Below are 23,237 nucleotides of genomic sequence, written 5' to 3'. Positions count from 1 at the left end.
CTCGCTCAAATCCTTCTGATTGCTCATTTTGACTGCCTCTGACATCAACTTTGAGGACAGAATGTTCACTTGCTGCCTAATGGATCCCAACAGGTGCCTCATGATGAAGCGATAATAGTGGTTAAGGCTTTGAATTTTGGGTCCAAAGGTCATGAGTTCAAATCCCAGCTGCATCAATGATAAAAGTCACTCTGGATAAGGTCTTCTGCCAAATGCCAAAATTGTACCATAAACATAAAACAGATTTTATTTTTCAGCAAAGGGGAAGTGCAAGTTTAGTGATACTCGGTTTGAATTTAGGGCTCGGTTAAGGCCAGTTGCTTACAGCGTATTTGTGTGGTGTGTTTTTTTATGTCAAACAAGGTCTTACATTTAATTCGTAATGGTCTTAAAAGGTCATAGAAGGTTTTAAATTTGACTCGGTGAAACCTGCGGAAAACCCTGTAACGAATTCAGATCAGAAGTTATGCAACTGATTGATTTTATATTTAATGTAACACTCGAGCCACTCCAGTATCGATCGCTCCTTCCTTTCAGATGCCGGGAACGAATTTGTGATTTGTGGTAGCTGAAGGTAGGAGAGATGTGAAGGAGGGATATTAGCATAGCCATAGCATGACTTGTCATTTATGTATTGCTTTTAGGACTTCCCAAACTTGGAACTCTTGATGCATTTTCAGTCCTGTCAAAATGAACCCATAGACATTGCCCTAAGCGTTTTTCTTTAAACAGCCCAACAACATACTTAAAAAAAAAAGAAGAAAAAAAAAAAAAAAAGCTAGCCTTGGGCATCAACTTTGATTATTAAGTAAAATTTTTATGCGAACAGAGCACTCTAAATCCATTTATCACAAATGCACAGTTGGGACTAATATATGGATGTGATTTCCATTTAAATAATGCATTTAAGCAAATGCAAAATGAAATCCAGGCAGAGTGCCTCATAATTTGTATTGTTCCCAGTCCCAAAGTTGCTCCTGGAATGCAGATCTACATCAAGCCATTTATATTTTGCATGAATGTCCTTCTTCACAAGTATTTGTATATATATATATATATATATGCTATAAAGAGAAAAATCTGTGGACACCTCACCATAAGATTTGTATGTGGTATTTGTAACATCTTATTCTACATTTAGACCTCATTTGGTGTTTTTGCACTGCAACTCGTTGCCTTGTACTTGTACATGTGTACTGACAAAGTTGAATCTAATCTAATATATTCTAATCTAATCTAATTTAATAACTTCCACTCTTCTGGGAAGAGGTTCCACTAGATTTTGGAGTGCGCTTGTGGAGATTTGTGAAGATTCATTCAGCCAAATGGGTGTTAGTAAATTCAGGTACTGATGTACTTGAGGTGAGGGTTGTGACCTGGGGTTGTGTTCCAATTCATCGCAAAGGTGTTCAGCAGGAGCTCTATAGCAGGAGATATACCAGGGAAAGCATATTTTCATGAAGCTGGCTTTGTGCACAGGGGCTTTGTTTTGCTGGAAAAAGGTTTGGGTCTCCTAGTTTAATAATTGAATGAAAAATGTAATACTACCGAAAAAAGGCTGGAAAATGTTTCAGTACGGTCCATATTTGTGTTTTTTTCTGCTTGTAATTTCGGCAGTAATTTCGACATAATCTGTAAGTAAAACAGTTGAGCCACCCAAGTTGCAAACTTATCAGCAGTTAAGTGATGTAATAAAGGAAATGTTTCACAGTGATGATCTCTGACTTGGTATTAGCTTCACAGAAAATTATTTATAGTTCCTAGTGATTAGCATTACATATTCGCTTATATGAGAGTTTAGAGTTTGTTTAAAGCTGTCTTACGAGTGATATGACTTCATCTTGCACTAGATCAGAGGCAAGGAGCAGTATTAATGCAAAACTGCTAAGCTTAATATATCAAAACTATGGAATGCCAATCAGGTACAATGTTAAATACATAGATATGACACTATTTATTGCTAAATAGTTAGCTAAATATCATTACCAATGTATTTATTTCACTTTTACATTGAAAGTGACCATTTTAATTTAAGAGATGGACTGAATTTTAATGAACACTTGTTTGTCTGGTGTCTGGTCAAGATTAAAATGAGATTGGCCGAAATTGTATATGTTATATCCCTTTTAAGTATCTTCATCAACCAAATCTAAATATGAGAAACTTTCTCATGAGATCATTGACTTCCCCAGACACAAGGCCGACAGATTCCCAGTTGCTATTAAAACTTCCAGTTAAATGTAAAACAAATTTTTGGAGGAAACATGGGCTTTTCCCTCCCAACGGTACATTTCCAAACAATCCCACAACTTTAGAAATAAAAAACAAAACAAAGAGATAAATACAAAAGCAGTCTAAAAAAAGATTTCCAGTCAGACATCAAGCGCAAATATCTCTGTTCGTAACCCATAAGTATAAAAAAGCAACCGCTCATTGCTTTCAACATTCAGATTTATACATCCCTGAGGATGAGCTGCTCGCATTGTGCTTTCATCCAACTCGTAGGTCAAACGACAATTGCAAACATAACCTGTTACTTCTCCTTCTTCTTTTTTGGCAGGGCCTCCAGTGTAAGACGTGCCTAGGCAGATATTTATTTTTTCGCATTCTTTTGTAATTTAATTAAGAAGAATGATGAATTCGTGATTTCACAATCAATTAGATGCTTCATTTTCTTATTATTGCGTAGTTGTTAAACCATATGTACATTGGTGTGACCTTAAAGCCAGTCGTCTTTTTTTATAGTTTACCAACTACAGAGACATGCTTCCATCCCCTCCTCCTTCATCTCCTCCTCTTCTTGCTTGAAGTGTCCTGTGCTATAAATACCCTTTGCGTACTGCTGGGCCTGCCACCAAGGCTGTAATTTCTGCAGTCATTAGAAACCTAATCGCAGTAGACACGTCGGCCTCGAGACTGTCGCTGCAGCTGTGGAATGTGACTAAGAGCAGCTTCCATGCCGCCCATCGCTCTCCTCGGCCTCCCAGCGTGACTGCTGGGAAGGAACCACATCAGACACTGCAGATCTGGAGACTGCGGTCCTGTTTGAATCAGGATCAAGTCCGGGTTGAACGACGCAGTTGGGAGTTCTCGGTTGCGAAACCTCACCGTCAACAGTGTGCGCTTCTGTCGTCTTGTTGGATTTGGAGCCGATAGCGTGCAGTTTTTTTCTGTGCCAAACAAGAGCAATCGTTGCCGGTTAACTTGCGGATCAAGAGGCCGACTGTGGTCCGTTGTAGCCTCGCCAGAGACTTGACAAAGTAGCATTGATTGATCCACGAGAGCAGCCTCTTGCTTTTGATGAGCTGCCTATGCTGTAGAACAGCTGCTTTCCTCTCTCTCTTTCTGCTATTTCTGCTAGAGACGTTCTGCTATTTAATAAGCAACCTTATTATGCTTTAAGCCACTTTGGGAATGTACAAGTCAATTAGTCTAACCTGAAGATCAGCCCCCCTGGCACTAAATGAAGCGAAGTTAGAAAAGCTCCATGTCAGAGTGGAAACGAATGCCTGCTCCAGTTTTGTCTAATGCACCATTTCTTATTCCAGTGACGTTAATTGCTCAGGACAGTAGCACCTAATGCCCCGTAATTAATGTCTTGCCACCACAAAGCACTTTCTTTCCCAGCTGTAAATGAACATTGATAGTCTGCGAGATTGATTATTATTGTTATTATTAATAATAATATTATTTTCATTTTTTCGCCTGGGTGTTACAATATTTCCAGTTTCTGTCTCACCTAAGGTGTTCAAAAACACTAGGGGCGAAAAAAAGCTCCCCTAGGCACAGTTTAACGGCGATCATAAATTTGCGCCTTCCATTTTTTGAGTAATTCCCATGCCAGGGTAAGAAGCTTGCTTTGTCAGCAAAAGGGAGAGAAAATAATGCCACCATCTGTGTCGCCAGATGCTTCGATCCTAATAAAAGTGCTTAGGTGTCTAGAGAAATGAAAATATATTCTACAATATAATATATAGTACATGTCATGTGGGGTACTGTACAGTATATCTGAGGAGCAAAGCCTAAGTGTACATTATGTTATAGGAAAATAATGAGCAACAACAGGAGGATGTGATGCAGCCAGGTACTGTTAGTACTGCATTGTAATTTTTATCTATTTACGATTGCTTTTAATGTGGTGGAACATCTGACAAACGGGTTAGTGCTAACGAGTAAGTACATCGCACATGCACTGAAAATCACAAATGTATTTACAAATTGAAATCAGAACCGTTATGTACCTTTACAGAATATCCCAAACATTTAACATATTTAAATATTGTTAAATACCATAGAAAGTGAAACTTTTGTAGGGGGGTTGGATTTATTCACACATTAAAAATATGTATTTATAAGTCATTGAGCACCCCCATATTACCAAAATGGCATGGTCCTCATTTTAAAACACCTCATTAGGCTCTTTTCTTTTTTCTTTTTTGACAGTAATGAGATAAAAAAAACAGATTCAATCAGACAAACCTCAAACACATTGGTGATTGGTGGAAAACACTGCTGGGCCCTTGAGTAAGGCCCTTGACCCTCAACTGCTTAAGTGTATGAATGAGATAATTGTAGATAAAGTAGATATGACCCTTCAAGAGCCCCTGCATTTGGCACAGCCTGATCTTATATGAGGTGGTATCAAATCAATTCGAGACTAGTTTTGTATCAAATGGCAGTAAAAGGCTGCACTCACAGTCACAGGGAGCACCGACTTTCATAAGTTATTGCGCCACAAGATATCGGTGTGCTCTGTTTCAGTCCAGCGTTGCAAATAAAGAGCCTCAGAAAGAGAGCCTCCAAGCAGAGACGAGTGAAAGGGTCGCTGAACGGTAACTGAGCGCGGGCGGGCGCCAGAGAAAGGCGTCTCAAAACCGCAAGACTGTGGGTGGGCCGTGGCGTGGGAGAAAAATAAAAGCTCTGCTTGGTCTTTCTTTCTTCCAGTGCGCAACCAGTGGGATTTGTTACAGACACCATTTTGAATATCCAGCGCAAATCGCAGAATGTGCTTGACAAGAAAAAAGACTTCCAGGACACGTTCCTGAAGTGGCAGGAACGCTGGGAGCGCTGTATTGCAGTACTTGTATAGTCAAGGCGACTATTTTGAAGGTTGATATTGTGTAGATAAATAAAGTACTTTCTTGTAAACAGAGCGAGTCTCAAAACCTTTTGTTACCACCTCGTATATAAACAACCAGCAACGCCACCCAGCCAAACTATACTACACCACACCACAGCACAGCACACACACACACACACACACGTGCACACTCACACCAGCAACTAGTCCGCAAGAATATTTTCAAAAAGAAACCGGTTTGTGGTGTACTAAAGTTTAGAAACCGCTGGTGTAGCGTTTGCTTACACACATCGTTCTCATAAGTGAGCAGGAGCAGCACTGGTATCTTTCTACATCAAGTAATAATGCAACCCCCTCGTTGTAGGCTCACAGCTAATGAGCCACCACTGTTTCCAAAACCGCTGTGTGACAGTTTGGTTGTTGTGATGGGAAAAAAAAAAACAGATTCCTTTTTTTTTTGTTTTTGTATAAACACGGGCACTTAATCTGCAAGTCACCATTTTTATTCCAACCATCGTGGGGTTTTTTGTTAGTTTTTTCAGGCAGTTGAATTCTGTAAATAATAGAGGATTGCAGGTAAATATGGAAACATCAACAGATTTTTTTCATTGAATTCGATATTTCTTAATTCGACATTTATTAGCTGAATATTTCTGCTCTATTTCTGTTTTAGAGTTTCTAAACGTAAAGCATCTTAAATGTCAGACAGAAATGCTAAAATATAGCACTATAATATAACCACAGGAAGATAAAACAGCCATTGGCCCTGGAACGGGTTGCTTGAAGTGCATCTCTCTGAATAAGCTCTTAATATCGAGCATGCGGAGGATTATGGGTAATTAACAGGGTGTGGTGCCTCTTTAAACAAAGCAGCATTGTGCACCATGCATCTCATCTCACTTTCTGGTTTCAGTCAGACTGAAAAACATGCCTGATTTGATCACTGTTCTCTATAACCCTACAAAAGACATTTCAGGCTCAGTGGCATCAAATGTAATTCGTTACTGTACTTAAGTAGCTTATTCACGTTTCTGTACTCGAATATCGTACTTTTCACTCAACTAAATTATCGAAATCGGTTTTATTTATGAGGATAAAAACGTAACTGGTCAAACACACAGCGATCCACCAATCAGGCTAGAGCGTTAGCTCTGTTTTAAACTTGCTTTGATTGGCGCTCACACATCAGCATCAGTTCCACAGCAGGCAGAACATTTAGAGAGGAATAAATGATGGAGAAACTCCAGACTCGAACTCGCCACAACTCACGTGATCTAATTTACGCAGTCGGTGTGCTGAGAGTCACAGAGTCTTTTCACATAAACTGAGTTGAGTCTTGTGACAGAAATGATAACAGGAACATTATAGCTGTAATAAATCATAGTATTTGGGATACTTAAGTACATTTGAAGGCAAATACTTTTGTGCTTTTATTCAAGTGAAAGTTTAAGGACACTATTACTTTCCTGGGGTCACATTTTACAGAGTGGATCTCTACTTTTATTTTTCACACCCAGAACAGGAAACCACTGCTATCTTAACCAACTGTTCGACACACAAGCATGACGTTGCACTGAAGTGGTTTTGCTCTTATTTTTTTTCAGATGATCCAGACGAGCCGGATGCTCCTGGAGAACTCAGACGGTGTCTACGAAAGGATACACCAAGTGCAGAAAGCAGGTGAGCGTAGGGAATTAGAGTGAGAGAGAAAGAGAGACAAGAAACAACGTGTTCCATGACAGGGCACTTTTCCCAGAGCGCTAACGATTGCCGTTCCAAGAGTGCAGAAATTGACAAGTCCACACACAAACACGCACGCACACACACACACACACACACACACACACACACACACACAAGCACAAAGTTCAACAAGAGGGTAAAGAGAAATCTAATTACGCTTCACGGTTTGTTATTTAAGCTTTCTTTCCTTTTTATAATCTTTTCCTAATAGTGTGATGACCTGCTTTACAACGTTTCAGAATTTAGAAGTACTTCTTTTCCCCTCTGTTGTCTAATTAGGGTTGCAAAAGGGTAAACCTGCATTGCTCAAGCAGGCGCAATGCTATCAAAGCCACGCAAACCTGCGACGAGACAGAAGAAAGGCCGCAGTGCCTTTCATTGGCCGTCCGTTTCGTTCCTAATCGCCTTTCATGGCCTCTCGGGTCCGTTTCGCGTTTCGACCTCTTTCACGGGCTTCTGTGATTGTCAATGTTGTTGTGTTGTTTTTCTTTTAAGCTGCAAAGAACTGAACAAAAACGTGATGAATAACGGAGCGAGAAAATGGCACGCTAGCACTAAAGCTTTGCGCTCCGGCCGTGCCGTTTTCTAAAGCCATTAATAACAATTGCCTGGGGAAAATTTCTGTTGGTGTCAGACGTGGCTTGACACGTTGACCTGCTGCAGCACAACATTAAAGTAGAAACATGCTAACGGGAAATTTCCTCTTGTACAATAAAATCGAAATACAGTACTGTTTAAGGGAAAGATTAATGTACAGATATTACAAAAAAACTTCAAATGCAAAATGGTGAGGGATTAAGTGCTTATAGAGCTGCTATAATGTACGAGGTGGTTTAGAAAAGTTTTAAGTCTGGCTCTGTTTTTCAAGAAAGTACTGTATTTATCTACATTTCCATACTATCACCTTTAAAATAGTCCCCTCGCACAGCAAAACAGCGCTCCCTGCGTTCCTGCCCCTTCTGAAATGTGTCCTGGAAGTGTTCTTTTCAAAGCTTTCCAAGCACCTTCTGCGATTCACCCAGGATCTCTTTAATGCGTCAAAACAATGACCTCTCGGCTGGATCTTTATCTTCAGAGGGAGGGCGAAGTCCTCGGATGTCCTCAAATCTGGCTAGTAAGGTGGGTGTGGAAGTGAGATCTCCGCCGATCATCATGCACGAGTTGCCGAATGGTTTCGACATTTTCGGGGGGTTGAGATCGTTGGTCTTAATCTCTCGTCGTCTTCCAGTGATGTTCCTCCACTCTCGAAGACACCAAGTCTACAGAAGACGCCAAGCAAAGTACGATGATGAGACGCTCAGCCGCAGTAAGACATTGGAATGGTGTAAACGTTTTAAAGATGGCCGTACCGCCATCAGTGATGATCCCCGTTGTGGTGGTTCCCAGGCCACTGCATTATTTTCTTGTGAATTGACAAATCTTTCTTTGCCGAATCTTTCTGTTAGTTAAACGCTGGGATAAGTTTAAAAATCTATACAAATTTGTTCCTTTATTTTATAAAACTCAAAAGTCCAAGTTTGACTTGAATGTCCCTTTAAAAAAAAACAAAAAATCTTTGTTCTGCGTATTCCTATCAACACACCACAATTCGAAAAAACATTCCCGCATTGGGTAATAGACTGATCTGTTTACAGCATCTGAAGGTCATGGGACATCCCTTCAGACAAATGAGTTCCTTTACTAGAAAAGAAGGAATAAACAAATGACAAGTGAACCGTAAGTCTGTGCCGAACATTACAGAGTCGAAATCTGTCAAAATATTCAGCCGCATTCAGTTCCTGTTTAACACTTCGCACATGTACGTCGCAAAGAATTGCTTAATAAGCACCGGTCCAAGCTGACGACAGTGAGCTGTAAATGTGTTTGTTGTACAGAATGTAAAACAGAAGGCGTATATACAGGCTTTTCTCGCAGCTTCAGCGTCCATGGTCTGAGGGGAAAAAATGCGCTTTGAAACTCTGCCAGTGGTCAATAATGTAAAAATAAATGATAAATAAAACCTGTAAGAAAAAGCCGGTTTTCTACAACACAAGCCTGTTGGAAGACTGTAAGACGTACATCTTCGTTCATCTGATAATGTCTTGACTTAGCCTTGTCAGTGGAGGAGCACCAGCCAAGAAAGACCTTTTTTTATCACTACCTGGTCCACTATTGCTGTTGCTAGGTTACCGTGACTGGCAGCTGATCAATCTGGCAGGTCGGCAGAGGTTCCCATCGATTTAGGTTGATGGAACTGTCAGAACCGATTAAGCGTTCACACATTAAGCTCTTTTTCTTCCGCGAACCCAGACACTTCTTTTGTTAATCTATTTGAATTGACAGGTTTTACCATTAAAATCTTCCATCTTTTAGTTCATTACATTGAACTTTAATAAAAGCTACTCACATACCAAACCTTTTCTCCGGTAAACCGCGCTACTCTCATTTACAATATAACTCCATGTCTCCTAAAGAAGAACAAATGCTGTTGCTGATGTTTATTTTTTTACTCCTTTACACAATCTCCTTGCAACTTCAGCCGAGAAGGCAGCAGCAGAAATGCAAACGAATGCCTTTCCTTCCATTCAGATTACATTATTTTTTAATCCGTTAACTAAATAGAATGTCTCCGGAAGACAAGCCGAACCTCGTCCGTTTACGTCGTATGGTATCAGACGGCCTGTCAGTCTACCGTGCTGGCGTTCACTACAGAACTTCTGGGTGACCAGCGAGCACTGAGAGTAGGAGTGATGGTGCGTTAGATGTGCACCAGTCATGATGCAGATGGAATGCATTAGCAATGTGGTACGGTCTCTCACGGATAGCACGATCGACCTAAAAACTTTTAGGGAATTGTTTTCATGGAGTTTTATGTTGAAATAATTATATTTATTGATTAAAATATTATTATTATAAATTGAAGTAAAATGTTAATACTGCACAGTACTGTATACATAGCATTTTTGGGGTGGCGTCCGTATATCGTGGGCAGGTTTGGAACGTAACCATCGTGATAAACTGGGAATTACTGTAATACCGGTAGCAGTATTAGTAAAAGTTCTTGTAGTATTTCTGGTAGCAGTGTTATTATTTTGTAGTAGTAGTAATAGGAAAAGAAGTAGTAATAGTAGTTGTATTACTGGCAGCAGTATTAGTATTAGTAGTTGTAGTAGTAGTATTGCTGGCAGCAGCAGTTCAGGTAGTCCCCAAGTTACGATGACTCGACATTTTTACGATGACGATAGCGATTCGACAAAACAAATTTAGTGCGGAAAACAAACGTAACAAAGTATAAGCGGTACAGTATGTTGGCACTAATGTTTTGCTAAATTATGTACTGTAATTGGTTTAATCATGAACCAGTGATGGTACACCACCCCATACTGATCATCATTTTTTAAGATTCCTGAGTAGGCTAGGCCACATTTCGACTTACGATATTTTTTAAGTTACAATGGGATCATTCTAACGCATCTCTATTGTAAATCAGGGACTACCTGTAGTAGTAGTAGTAGTAGTAGTATAACAGGCAGCGTTATTAGTAGTAGTAGTGGTATTACTGGCAGCAGTATAAGTAGTAGTACTTTTAGTTATAGTACTAGTTGATGTCGACCAGCAAAGATCTTTGGTTAGAAGGACCTGGTAGACAACAAACATACAAAGTTTTTAATTGATAGCAGTAAAGATTATTCAGTGCAACCTCAAGGGTGCAACAGTGGCATTATGAGTAAGTCAAAAAACGAGCATCTTTGTGCTATTTGAAAAGGAATGTGATGTTATGTAACCTTGGGAATTTTACTAATGCCACATCAGTAGTTCTCCAGAGGGTAACAAAGCAATGTCATTATTACACACTTGTACAGCTTTGCCTCTCTGAGTGATTCAGAAGGCCCTCGGGGTAATGTGAAATGCCAAACACAAGATACGCTTGTTGCACCGTAATTTCATTTGGATGCCTGGTGTCTCCTAAAATAATACTTCAGATGTGTCATTTGTAAGAAAGCTCTCTAATTCAAGCACAAAATAAAATCAACCTCTGCCAGCACTTCCGACAAAACGAGACGTTTCAGACGCCGTTTCATCGGTTCACCGGAGGAACAGGTTAGCAAGGCTTGTTTTCACGCTAGCTCGAACCGCCCGCTTAATTACAGAGCAGTTCCAAACGACATGACCAGTGCATAATGTTCTAGGGTTGGAATTCCCTGGAAATGTTTCATCAAGGGCTCAAATGGAGTTTCGTTTATGATGCTCAGGAAGCACAGATCGCCTTAACGACTTGCGCTGTTCATCAATACTTCGATTCAAGGATGTTTTTTGCAGGACCTGAGTAAAATGCAGGAAGCAGGGATGTGTCTGAGGTCCATTTTAATTGACTTTATAAGAACTTTTTGAAAGAAAATGCTAATTATCCCGGTTTCATCAACTGCTTCTATGCAAATGTTGTGCAGAGTGAAAAGAAGATTAGATCATTGAAAGAGCAGTATGCAAATAGAAGAGCTTCCTTCTGAATTGACACTTTGATTTGTGCAGTTGTTTTTTTTATTATAATTTTATTATTATTAAGGTACAAAATGTTTTTATTCATTTTTAGTTAGATTTCATGTTGTAAAATGCCCTTTAAAACAAACTAGTTTATGTTGTCACTTACATTACAGCAGCTGTAAACAGCCATTCCCATATCATCCTTGATTTTCCTTCAGTCCTCTATCCTGAAGATGTTCCCAGGGTGGAATCGTAACTTGAAAATAAATATGTAAAGAGTAGTATAATGTCATATATTAATAATTTAGCTAAACAGAGCAATTTGCAGTACCCTACTGTAACTATACAGTATATATATAAAAACTATAAACTACTGTACAAATGATACAGTATATGTGTATAAACTATAAACTACCGTATAAACCATACAGTAGCAGCGGGTGCGTGGATAAGAGGGCAGAAGACAGGAAAAGTGGAAGGAAGGAAGGAAGGAAGGAAGGAAGGAAGGAAGGAAGGAAGGAAGGAAGGAAGGAAGGAAGAAAGGATGGAAGGAAGGAAGAAAGGATGGAAGGATGAAAGGAAAATAATAGAAAGGAAGGTGGAAGGAAGGAAGGAAGGAAGAAAGGAAGGAAGGAAGGAAAACAATAGACAGGAAAGTAGAAAAAAGGAAGGTGGAAAGGAAGGAAGGAAAAAAATAGACAGGAAAAGTGGAAGAAATGAGGGAAGGAAGGAAAATAATAGGAAGCAAGGAAGGAAGGAAGGAAGGAAGGAAAACAATAGACAGGAAAGTGGAAAAAAAGGAAGGCGGAGAGGGAGGACGGAAGAAAGGAAGGATGGATGGAAGGAAGGAAGGAAGGAAGGAAGGAAGGAAGGAAGGAAGGAAGGAAGAAAGGAAGGAAGGAAGGAAGGAAGGAAGGAAAATAATAAAAAGGAAGGTGGAAGGAAGGAAGGAAGGAAGGAAGGAAGGAAAACAATAGACAGGAAAGTGGAAAAAAAGAAGGCGGAGAGGAAGGAAGGAAGGAAGGAAGGAAGGAAGGAAGGAAGGAAGGAAGGAAGGAAGGAAGGAAGGAAGGAAAATAATAGAAAGGAAGGTGGAAGGAAGGAAGGAAGGAAGGAAGGAAGGAAGGAAGGAAGGAAGGAAGGAAGGAAGGAAAACAATAGACAGGAAAGTGGAAAAAAGGAAGGAAGAAAGGAAGGAAGGAAGGAAGATAAAATACAGGTAAAGAGGAAAGAAGGAAGGAAATAAATAGACAGGAAATGTGAAAGGAAGGAAGGACGGATGGGCGGACGGACAGCTGGTGTTGTGAAGCAGCGAGTGACACTAGACATACAGTACTTCAGAGTATAAGCTCTTATAGTTCTATAGTTATTATGCTGTGAATCTCGGCTGATTTTCTGCTGGAATGTACCACAGGTTTGGTTTGGACAGTCGAGTTCTTCAGAGCGTCAAGGCGAGACACTCGGCGTGCGACTAATGATTTTAAAAACGTGTCGTCGATTTATTGCAAATCTCCAATCAAACTTTTTGCAATTTCCGGTTTGTGACAGTTTCTCAGATTTCCTTGGATTTAAGCGTCTCTGTACAGAGCATGCATTTACTGCAGAGCTGCGTTTGAATTATGCGTGGAGTATTTCCCACCCTCATCCTACAGTATGTTGCTAGGCAACTCCTGCCACGAGAGGCATGTGCTGCCAGTCCCAATCCTCAGCACAGTCATGCGCTATTAAATCCGGCAACACCTCTTCTCGCTTATACACGTCGCAGAGGTTAACACACATTAGACCCGATCAGTAATCATGAAGCGTGACATTCAGGTTCCCCCGATAACGTCTTCATCTTGTGAAGATGACAAATCACCTGCCCTCAGAGAGACCGCGCGGCGTCATTGATCAGACTTCTCGAGGACAGCCTAGAACTCGTTTATAGCACAGTGGTCAAGCGGCTTGAGTTTTGAGATGCATTTTGTTTTTTTTACTTTTTCAGTATTTTTTCTAGTCCTCCACACTCACACACACACACAGACCGATTTTTATCCAGACGCATTAAAAAAGATTAGAAAGCATTCTCTCAGCATACAACTGAGAAAGAAAGGATGAAAAGGTAAAAAAAAAGCCGTTCTATTTTTCCTGCTTCGTCACTAATGCTGTCTGAAAGGATTCCTTGTCTTTTCTGCCGTGTACACACTCTTTTCCTTCTCCCTATGCTTTTTCTCCATGCTATATTCCTTTTTTTGGTCGTGTTTTCTTACCATACGAGTGTACCAGCCACGCTCTTTTACATGTCTTCTTTGCCTGAACACTCCAGATTTTTCACCTCCATGCTGGATTTTAAACAGCAAACACAACATGGTTGAGTGGAGACACATGACTGGCGCTAATCCTAACCAATGTAATAAACTTTTTTTTTTTTCTGTAACACGATCGGGGAAATGCAATGCCATACAATGTTCATATAAAGTCGGATCGCTGGATGCGATTTTTTTAATTTATTTTTTGGCTCAGCTGCCAGGAGAGGTTTTACAATGTCTATGGGAAGTGAGGTGGGTGCAAAGCAGCCGGTTTTAAAGTGCTGACGCTGGCATTTTTGTTTTTGGTTACAGCGGAGCTTCGAAAACCACATAAGAGAAATCAGTATAGATGCATTAGTGAGATACACAGACTTGCATTGGTGCATCGGCATTAAAGTTTACGACGCATTGATTTTTCAAAAGTGTGCATCGGATACACATTGGCATTTGTATCGCATTGCATCGTTTCATATATCTAATATATATATATATATATATATATATATAAAATTAGTAGCTATAATTAAATTATTTAGAAAGTGTTGAACTTTTTTCAGACAATTTAAGGGTAGTAACAGTATCACCACTTTAATTAGGATGTATGTAATTTTTGTTTTGTTTTTGCTTATCATATATACGACGAGAGTTTTAGCACAATGGGTAGAGACTCTGACTTGCTCTGTTTGTTGAAGCTGAACCCGAATAACTTTTCTTTGTAGCCTTGTAAATCACTGCTTCACACTTAAAAGCGTTGATGGCCTTCAGCTTTACGTTTGTGTTCATACATCGAAAAATCTGATGTGAAGTTTAGTATTTAATCAAATCTCACACTGTTACAAATGAACACTCATTGTATGAGTATGTTGTTGCTGAGGCAGTCGTTCGAATAAAAGTAAGAAATAACGTTCCTGTTTTTCTGCTGTTGTTTTTTCCAGCTATGGAGTTCCATGAGAATCTTAATACCATGGCGGTGAAGGAGGGCCTGAAAGGCAGAAAGCTCCACAAGGCAGTGGAGAGCTTCTCCTGGAACATAACTATTCTAAAGGTGAGCACTGCATACACTGTATCTTTTCTTTCTGACCTTTTCTTTTTTTTTATCTTTACTCCCTATTTACTTCCTCTGGCGTTTTCTTTACGCCCCCTCGTTTTCTTTTGCTCTCACTTTACACTCCTTTACAACTGAACTGCCCAGGGCTACACATTCTTTAAGTTACTGCTACCTCTTCTGCAGTATGCTACCTGCCACAGGTATTATTTTTGGGAAGTTGTCTCTCAATAGGCAACATGAACCAGAGGTTTGAGTTATTAATTTATTTTACAAGAGAGTTTTTTTTTTCTTTAAGGGTGGATTAATTAGGTTTCATGTTCAAGATATTAGTTTGAAACCCCTTGTGGCCTGGCATGGAACTGGCCAGCAACCACCCAATGCATGATTTGTTGTTACAGTAGCTGGCTTTCTAACTTGGAGCGAAAACATACTCAAGCCGTAACACGGCGCTTTGCCATTGTGCCATTCATCCAAACCGTTTATCTGACATTTCACACACTTCTGTCGTAAGACGCTTTCAGATTCCGACGATCCAGCTCGAGCCGGTCTGAATGATAAAGCAGATCCCTGTTTTGACACCAGGACAAACTAACAATGATTCCCCAGTCTGAAATAAAAGAACCAGCTGCTTTCTGGGGTGTTTTAGGATAATACAGGAGAGCATCTTTTTTATCACAGCATTTCAATGTGTCATAATAGATGCAGATGTAACGCGGACAGTGAGTGGCCCTGGAGATTTGGTTCACTCGAAATTGAAAGTTTCAGTGGTCCGCCCTGTAATTAAATCCACTTAATGATGAATATATGAGACCTTTTCACTGTAATAATGACTACTTAGCCCTAAACACAAATCGCATTTGCATGTGCTAATTAAACATTACACTACGTGCGTAAGCCACCCTTCGATTAAAGCGCACTCGTTTTCCCTGAAGGTCATTCCTGTTGTTTATCCTGGCAAAGAACTTTGCCAGACTACATAATTAATTGGAGAGCAGGGCCGGAGAGAGCGAGTCAGTAAAGGGTTTTCAGGTTGTTCGCCAGTGAAATCTGTCAACTTCGCAGAGACTTTAAGTGCTACAGTGTCTTGTTAGATTGGATGGATGTTCGAAAAATCTATTCCTTCGACAGTTTCAGTATGTAATGTGCCTGAAGTTCAGCACTGATGGTTTTTTCCCCTCCTTTCTTATTGAATTACACATATTTGTTTTTGCATAGCCAGTTTGAAAACTGCATTCTGTTGCCATAGGGATACACAAAATGTCATTACGACTGTTCTTGCTAGTGTCCTAATAAAACAATAATAAAAAAAAAAAACATTATTTCTTATCTGGTTGTTTTTAATTAAATTTTTTTCCTCAGTAGAAACACTAATAGTTTAATCAAATGACAATTCTTGGTTTTCCTGATTCCGTGTTCGAGTAGCTTTGTATGCGTCTTGCATTTCTCCATATGTATTGCTGAAGTCCTGTTTCTCCATATGTAATGCTGAGCGTTTCGCTGCTGTGTTTCCAGGGTCAGGGCGACCTGCTGAAGAACGCCCGGGACGAGGTGCTGGAGAACCTGAAGCAGGTGCATTACGCTGCACTCGCCTGCAACCTAGCCAAAGGGGCAACTTTGTCGGGCTCTGAGTCCAGATTCCGGCGCAGCCTGGGAGCCATTCCAGAGAGGGTGTCCAGAGAAGAGGACGCCAGCGATGACGAGGAAAATTGAGGGCTTGTCAAAGTTTTCCGAAAGCCCTGCTGAGATTGTGACATTACAGGAAAGAATAGAGTGATTCAGGGATCAAGAAGAAGCCAGGCTGTTAAACAATCAGTGTCTCTTCTACACTTTTTACAGTATCATTCCATACGTTGGGCCAAAGTGCCTCAACAAACTTCACCAAATCCTGCCCCGATCCCCAACCCCAAACCTCAATCCTCAGGACAGGATAAAAAAAAAAAAAAAAGAACTACTTTTCTTTCCAGAGCCTGCTGATTGCCTTGCTAGTGTGCTGGCACAGTGTCGCGATTCACTGCGGTGTTGAACTCAGATGTGCACTTAACGGAGCCTCGCTCCGGGACCTTCTCGAAGCACAACACATTTAGAGGACCCAAAACTGGAGCCGAGAATGATTCGAAACGAGAGAATTGAGAGTCGAGCTGTTTACAATGACAAACTAATTCATGTTCTGTCTGCCAAAAACAGTATGTGTATGTATATAAAATATAAATATATGGAGATCTTTTATGTTTTTTCTTTTTTTTATTTTTTTTTGCTACGTGCACCATTTTAACGGAGGAGATTTATTTTGTTAAGATGAACAGCCGTTGTAAAGAGAATATTTTATTTGTGCAAACACGTGCGAATGTCGAAACAGAAAGACGAAGGTGTGCCACTCATGTGTCGGTTGAGGAAACACACAATACCATCAAACACAACCGACAAGGATACAAAATGTGTTATAGGTACGTGGTTAACTCCTAGTCACTGTTTCTGGTAATGCTTTGCCTACACGTTTGCTAGAGGAAAACATGTTTTCCGTGTGTTCTGCCAATGCTAAGCCTGCCAATCCCCGGTGTGCATCTCTGGCTCATTTCGTTGGTCGTGCCGATCTACTGTTGCACCCAGTGAACCACTCCCGTTCCGATTTCATCGCCCTACCAGAACGCCAAGAAACGGAAAACAATTTTGTTCGATTCTTTTCCGTGCTGTACGAGTCAGTGTCTTTTTAATTGTAGTGGGAGAATCGGGTTAGTTTTGAAACAAACAAACAACAAAAAGCTGTTTTGTTTTTATGCCGTGAACTCCTGAAAGCTCTGAAATAAAAGGTGTTGAATACATCGCCTGTGTCTTACTCTTGACTCCATGTATCTATCTAACAGTAAAAAAACATCACATTGAGGTACGGATTTATACATTTTTTGTTGGTTTTTTGTATTGTTACACAGATTGTGAGTAATTGGTGATTTCTTTCTTTCTTGTCGAAGTTGCAGTGTGGTACTGATGCAGGTAAAAAGGTTTGCTCTGTCTGGCTATTTTTTAGTTTGCTCAGATTGACTACTTTCTGTTTAACCAAAAGTCTAGAGCTGGATAAAGTTTCCATGCAAATGTTTTTTTTGGCTCCATTGAACCCAGCTTCATGTCATACTGTTTGGTTTGGTTTTACAATGCTTATAATTCAATTGGATGAGGTGTGTGTGGGATGGAAAACATACTCATAAAACTCTTTCATTAGTCAGGAATACGTTACTGGTAAAGAACGTTTATAGACTTTCGAAAAGTGGGGTTTTGTGAGACAGAGGATGTGGACCAGTGCTGAATTACTGAAGAGGTTATTATTTAATAAAAAAGGTATAATATATGCCGATCAGGCATAACGTTATGACATTAGAACATTATGACTGGTGAGTGAATAACACTGATTATCTCTTTATCATGGCACCTATGGGATGGGATGGGTATATTAAGCAGCAAGTAAATATTTTGTCCTCAAAGTTGATGTGTTAGAACCAGGAAATATGGGCATGTGTTTGTGACAGATTGTGATGACTAGACGACTGAGTCAGGAGTATTGGTCAAAGGAAGGAACAGCGGTAAACTGACGACAGGGTCGTGGGTGTTCGAGGCTCATTGATGACGAAATTGCTGTTAATGCGTGACAGGTTAGGACTGTTTTGGCATCAAAGGGGGGACCAACGCAATATTAGGCAGGCGTTCATAATGTTATGCCTGGTTGGTGTAAGTATTTTGAAGCATTTTGCTATCATAAGAGTGGTAGCTCAGTGGTTAAGGCTCTGGGCTACTAAATAGACCGGCCTTAAACTTATGTTCTGCAGGGGTGCTGTATTATGGTTAACCCCAGGTTCCTAACACCGCTGGGGTATGTGAAAAAATTATTTAATTATGCTGTAATGTACATGTGACAAGTAAAAAGCTCCTTACAATTTTTGGGAGGTGGATCTAAAAGTCGTGAGGTCAAATCCCAATCACACCAGGCTGCCACTCCTGGGCTCCTGAGAAAGGCCCTTAACCCCATATCTGCTCAGCTGTATGAAGGAGATACATCAATGCTCTGGATAAGGGCATCTGCTAAATGCTGTAAAATTGCTTAGAAATTCATCTAGTTGGAATAAATGCAGCTCAATAATTCTATCCAATTTTTGCATGTCAGTTTGTCAACTCGGGTCTACAAGAAATGCTGCACGCAATCCAAAATCCCCAACGTTTCAGTCCCTTCTTGCAGATTTAGTGTCAAATCGCTTTCTCATTAAAATCAAGATAACTTGGAAAACCCATGTCAGTCAGGACCGTTTGTTTTGTTTCACACCTGAGTGTTATCGCTGCTTTCTCACCTGCATGAAGAACCACACTGAGGGGAAAAACACACAAGGGTTTCATTTACCCCGACTGAACCTGTAGAAGGCATGTGTGAAAGCCCTCTAAGATACAGACCTCTCTGTGTGCAATCCAATCTTGGCACACGAGTCGATTGAACTTGTGACTACTTGCATTGTAAACTGGGAAACATGCGGCACAAGTTTTATTTTTGTACTTCAGTACTGTAACGAGAAGGTCGAGATCAGCGTCGAGTGCAAACGGTAAATGGCTTTTATTTTTGAGTACTTGTCAAGGATCGACGAATTAGAGGGTCTTTCTTTTGAATGCAAACTGCACTAAGGAAGTTGGACAATAAAATATTTAAAGATGTATGGAATAATAAATTCTCCTCATGAAGTACGAAATCAAAATTGTAAATCAAGTCGAGTCAAAAAGCTTTTATTGTCATTTCAACCATATATTGTACACCGTGAATAGGACTTGAAATTAGTTTCTCCAGAACCCAGGTGCTGCATAAAACAACATAGAGCTACATCACACGGCATAAAGTGCATCGTATGCAACCTGGTGCAAACAGTGCTAGACAAAAGACTAGACAACACGAGACGGTGTGGAACAGATACACAAAACATGGAATAGCTTGTTAAATTAAACGTTAACAAGCTGTGATGTGAAAACAGAAATTCATAACCAGGTACAGAAATGAATAGCGGGAAAAAAAAAAGATTGAAAAAAAGACAACCAGGAGAGAAAACAGAGCACTGCTGTCAGCGTTTTTAATGTTGTTAAGCACTCGGTGATGACACCTTTGAGAAATGATGCACACATGCACACACACACACACACACACACACACACACACACACACACACACACACACACACACACACACACACACACACACACACACACACACACACACACACACACACACACTCCACCTGGCTTAACCTTCAGGCATTTTTGCTGAATAACACTTGGCATGTACATGTGAGCTTGCAAAACTGCCGTAATAAATAATAGATGCAATGAAAGTCTCAAACAGTTTACTGTCATCCAGGTGAAAGCAAAACGAGCCTTTTTTGTGTTTTTTTCTTTCCCTGAAGGAACTGAGAGTTCTACAACCTTCACACAGGATCGGAGTGGATCTGGCAGGACAAACACGGCTGCTATTGACCGCAGCACTGTTCACGGCAGGCAGTGGGGGAAAAAAGCCTGAGGGTGTCTGGATATGGCGTGCTGTCGCTCCGAATAAAATCACACTCTTGCTGTCGCCTGTCCTCGGCCTTCATGTGCCACTGAGGGAGACTTTACCTTATTTATGTGGCTACACAAACCACAGGGACGAAAAAACCGGTCGCTGTTTCTTTTAATATCCAAAACCAAGGGTTAAACCTAAACCTAAAGATGCTTGGAGGAGACACTAATCCAGCACTGTTGTACTCTCGATACATGCTCTAACCTGTGATCTAAATAATTAAAGAAATTATTTATAGGTTTGGGGACTATGTTGTATGGTTTAGAGACAGTGGCATTGAGTAAAAGACAGGAGGTGGAGCTGGAGGTAGCAGAGCTGAAGATGTTGAGATTTTCGTTATGAGTGACGACGATGGACAGGATTAGAAACGAGTTTATTAGAGGGACGGTGCATGTAGGACGTTTTAGAAACAAGGTGAGGGAGGTGTGATTAAGATGGTTTGGACATGTGCAGAGGGGGGACATGGGGTATATCAGTAGGAGAATGCTGAGGATGGAGCCGCCAGGAAGGAGCAAAAGAGGAAGACCAAAGAGGTTTATGGATGTAGTGAAGGAAGACATGCAGGTAGTTGGTTTAAAAGAGGCAGATGTAGAGGACCGGGGGTATGGAAACGGATGATCTACTGTGGCGACCCCTAATGGGAGAAGCAGAAAGAAGATGAAGATTTGTAGGTTTGGGAAAATTGCAAATAAAATCATGTTAGCTTTACCAGTCCTGTTTTTTTCCCATCTGTTTCTCTGCAAGTTTCCATCAGCTTTTACTTATATTTATGAATTTGACAAACATCCTTATCCACAGAGACCCATAACTGAGCAGCTGAGGGTAAAGAACCTTGCTCAAGGGCCCAGCAGTGGCAGTTTGGTGGTGCTGGGTATTGAACTTGTGACCTGCCTAGCCAGAGTCGACTGCCTTTACCACAAAGCTACCACCTCCCTTTACACATCTGAGAAACCTTAAAGAGGGCTTTTGCATGAGGCAGTTGATTGATGGGAAGGAAACGAGAGGGCGGAGGTTGGTTGCATTAAGGTGGCCACAGTTTGTTTTATTCTGGTACAAAAACAAAAAAAAGAAACAGATGAGGCTTCCACAAATAACTTGCATTGCACAATCAAATACTACAGTACAAACTGCTTGGATGGTTTGGGTTTCTGCGAATAGTTTGGTGGGAAAAAAATCACGGTGGAACCGTTTTTCTTTTATTTCCCTACTGTATCTGTGTAGAAAATCTCTCGGTTGTAATCGCTAATCAGAGGTGTATCTAGGAAAGCTTGGCCCTTTTAAAGCTTGTTATGGTGGTCAATTAAATAGTCGTTTTGCCTTTTAGATGATCGGCAGAAGACAGATGCATTCATCAACTGATCTCTTTGGTCGCCTGATCTTTTCAAAATCATCAAAAAATTTTCAGGTAATATTTAAGTCGAATATTAAAATAACAGCAATCATGTGCATCCTTTAAGTCTTTTTAATAATGTGTAAAATGTGCAAATATATTATCATATACAAGCACATCTGGCCAAGATCATCATTATCATGTACATTTTACCCTAAAAACATCATTTTGGGTTTATTTGTATGCCAGATTTTCAATTTCTAAAAGAAAAACATTATGCTTTCGATTTTATGTATAAAATTGGTTCACATTAGTTGTGTGAAATGTGGCATTTTTTTTTCTACAAATTTTGAAGCAAAGTTCTACTTCAAATATGTCAAATAAAAAAAAAAGTAAAAACAATTAAAACGTATTAAAACGAGCTAAAGAAAGAAATTAGCACAAGTTTTTATATTATAATCCAGGCACTAAAAAGGGGTCCAGAATTGCCCAAAAGTATTCTTAATTTTTTTTATTTTTTTTATTTATGATAAATGGGTCTGTCCCTTTCTAAATGTTATTACAATATAAGACTCGAAAGCTTATAAGGATGACTTCGAGGAACTCTTGTAGCCGGCTGGTTGTCAGCTTGTTTTCAAAGCGGACTAAATTAGCAAGGCAGAGATTGTTCCTGACTGCAGGTTTGGATTCTGCATCGGATCAAGGCGGTTGAGTGAGCGGAACATTAACAGAACCGGCCAAACGCTTGATAACAACGTGAAATCTTATCCAAACACAAAGAGTGCCAGGATGTAGCTCTGCCAAAAAGGCCCGAGTCTGAATTTTCACGTGTGTGTGCATGTGGCTGGACGTGTATATCTGCTGGCCTAAGTGAATTCTGAACATCAGTGGGTTTCATGCCTGATCCTGAATATCCGCACTGGTGTGCTGCAGATTATAAAACTAAGCACGTGTGCGTGCGTGTGTGTGTGTGTGTGTGTGTGTGTGTGTGTGTATTCTTACAGGCCAACACTGAGCATATTAGTAAAGTCTAAGCACATAAATTCACAAGCTGACCTGGTACCCAAGCCAACATCGATCTCACAATACATTCATTTTATAGCATGCCATCGAGCCACCACAAAGCAGTGTCCAAACTGACGTCCGATCCTGGGACCTTTTGATTCTACTGCTGACAGTTTTGATTCCCTCCTAAACCCAGACTCTGTTACAATCAGCCTCTATTTCTACAAATCCCACTGCCTTTTGTTTAAAAGCCTGAGTCCCTCCCCACCTTGTAGTCTGCCCTTGCTGGCTCTCAATTATTACCATGGCTTTCTCTGTGAATTTTCCCGTTCCCTTTGACTGAAGAGGAGCTGCCGTAGCATGTCATTCAAATCTCCAGGTTTACACTTTAGAGCCCTGGAGGAAAACGTTAGCTGTTTTAGATATTTATTTATTTTATTGAGGAGTGTTTCACAATCGGATCGCTGTTCACCTGAACTTTCTTTGTCACCCTGTCTGTCTATGATGTTCAACTTTGAATGCAAACAGCCACCAAGTAAATGCCTAAACATACTGTTCAATAGGGGTGGTTTTTATGCCTTTTCATTCCAGGATAAAAAGTCTTTTTGGGCAACTTCTACGCCTCACAAAAAAAAAGAAAAAGCCTTAAGTGTGTGTGTCTGGCTTTTTGCAAGCATAATAAAGTCTCTGCTTATGCTTGTCACTTC

At 40.3% G+C, this 23,237-nt stretch overlaps 1 protein-coding gene across 3 annotated transcripts in view; it reads left to right on the top strand.

The window, feature by feature from the left end:
* plcl2 (phospholipase C like 2) overlaps nucleotides 1-17,439 on the top strand; it is a 48,141-nt gene extending 30,702 nt beyond the window's left edge. For all 3 annotated transcript variants that reach the window (XR_014531531.1, XM_083529483.1, XM_083529482.1), the window contains 3 exons: nucleotides 6,685-6,760; nucleotides 14,508-14,617; nucleotides 16,133-17,439. Coding sequence is in view for 2 of the 3 variants with exons in the window: in XM_083529483.1 (XP_083385609.1) it covers nucleotides 6,685-6,760; nucleotides 14,508-14,617; nucleotides 16,133-16,330 (384 nt within the window). In the remaining variant the exon portion in view is untranslated. The remainder of the gene's footprint in view (nucleotides 1-6,684; nucleotides 6,761-14,507; nucleotides 14,618-16,132) is intronic.
* Nucleotides 17,440-23,237: the final 5,798 nt, after the last annotated feature.

The sequence above is a fragment of the Silurus aristotelis genome (genome assembly GCF_946808225.1).
Source record: "Silurus aristotelis genome assembly, chromosome: 25".
Classification (NCBI taxonomy): domain Eukaryota; kingdom Metazoa; phylum Chordata; class Actinopteri; order Siluriformes; family Siluridae; genus Silurus; species Silurus aristotelis.
The sequence above is the reverse complement of the archived record's forward strand: the minus strand, read 5'-3'. Positions and strand labels throughout refer to the sequence as shown.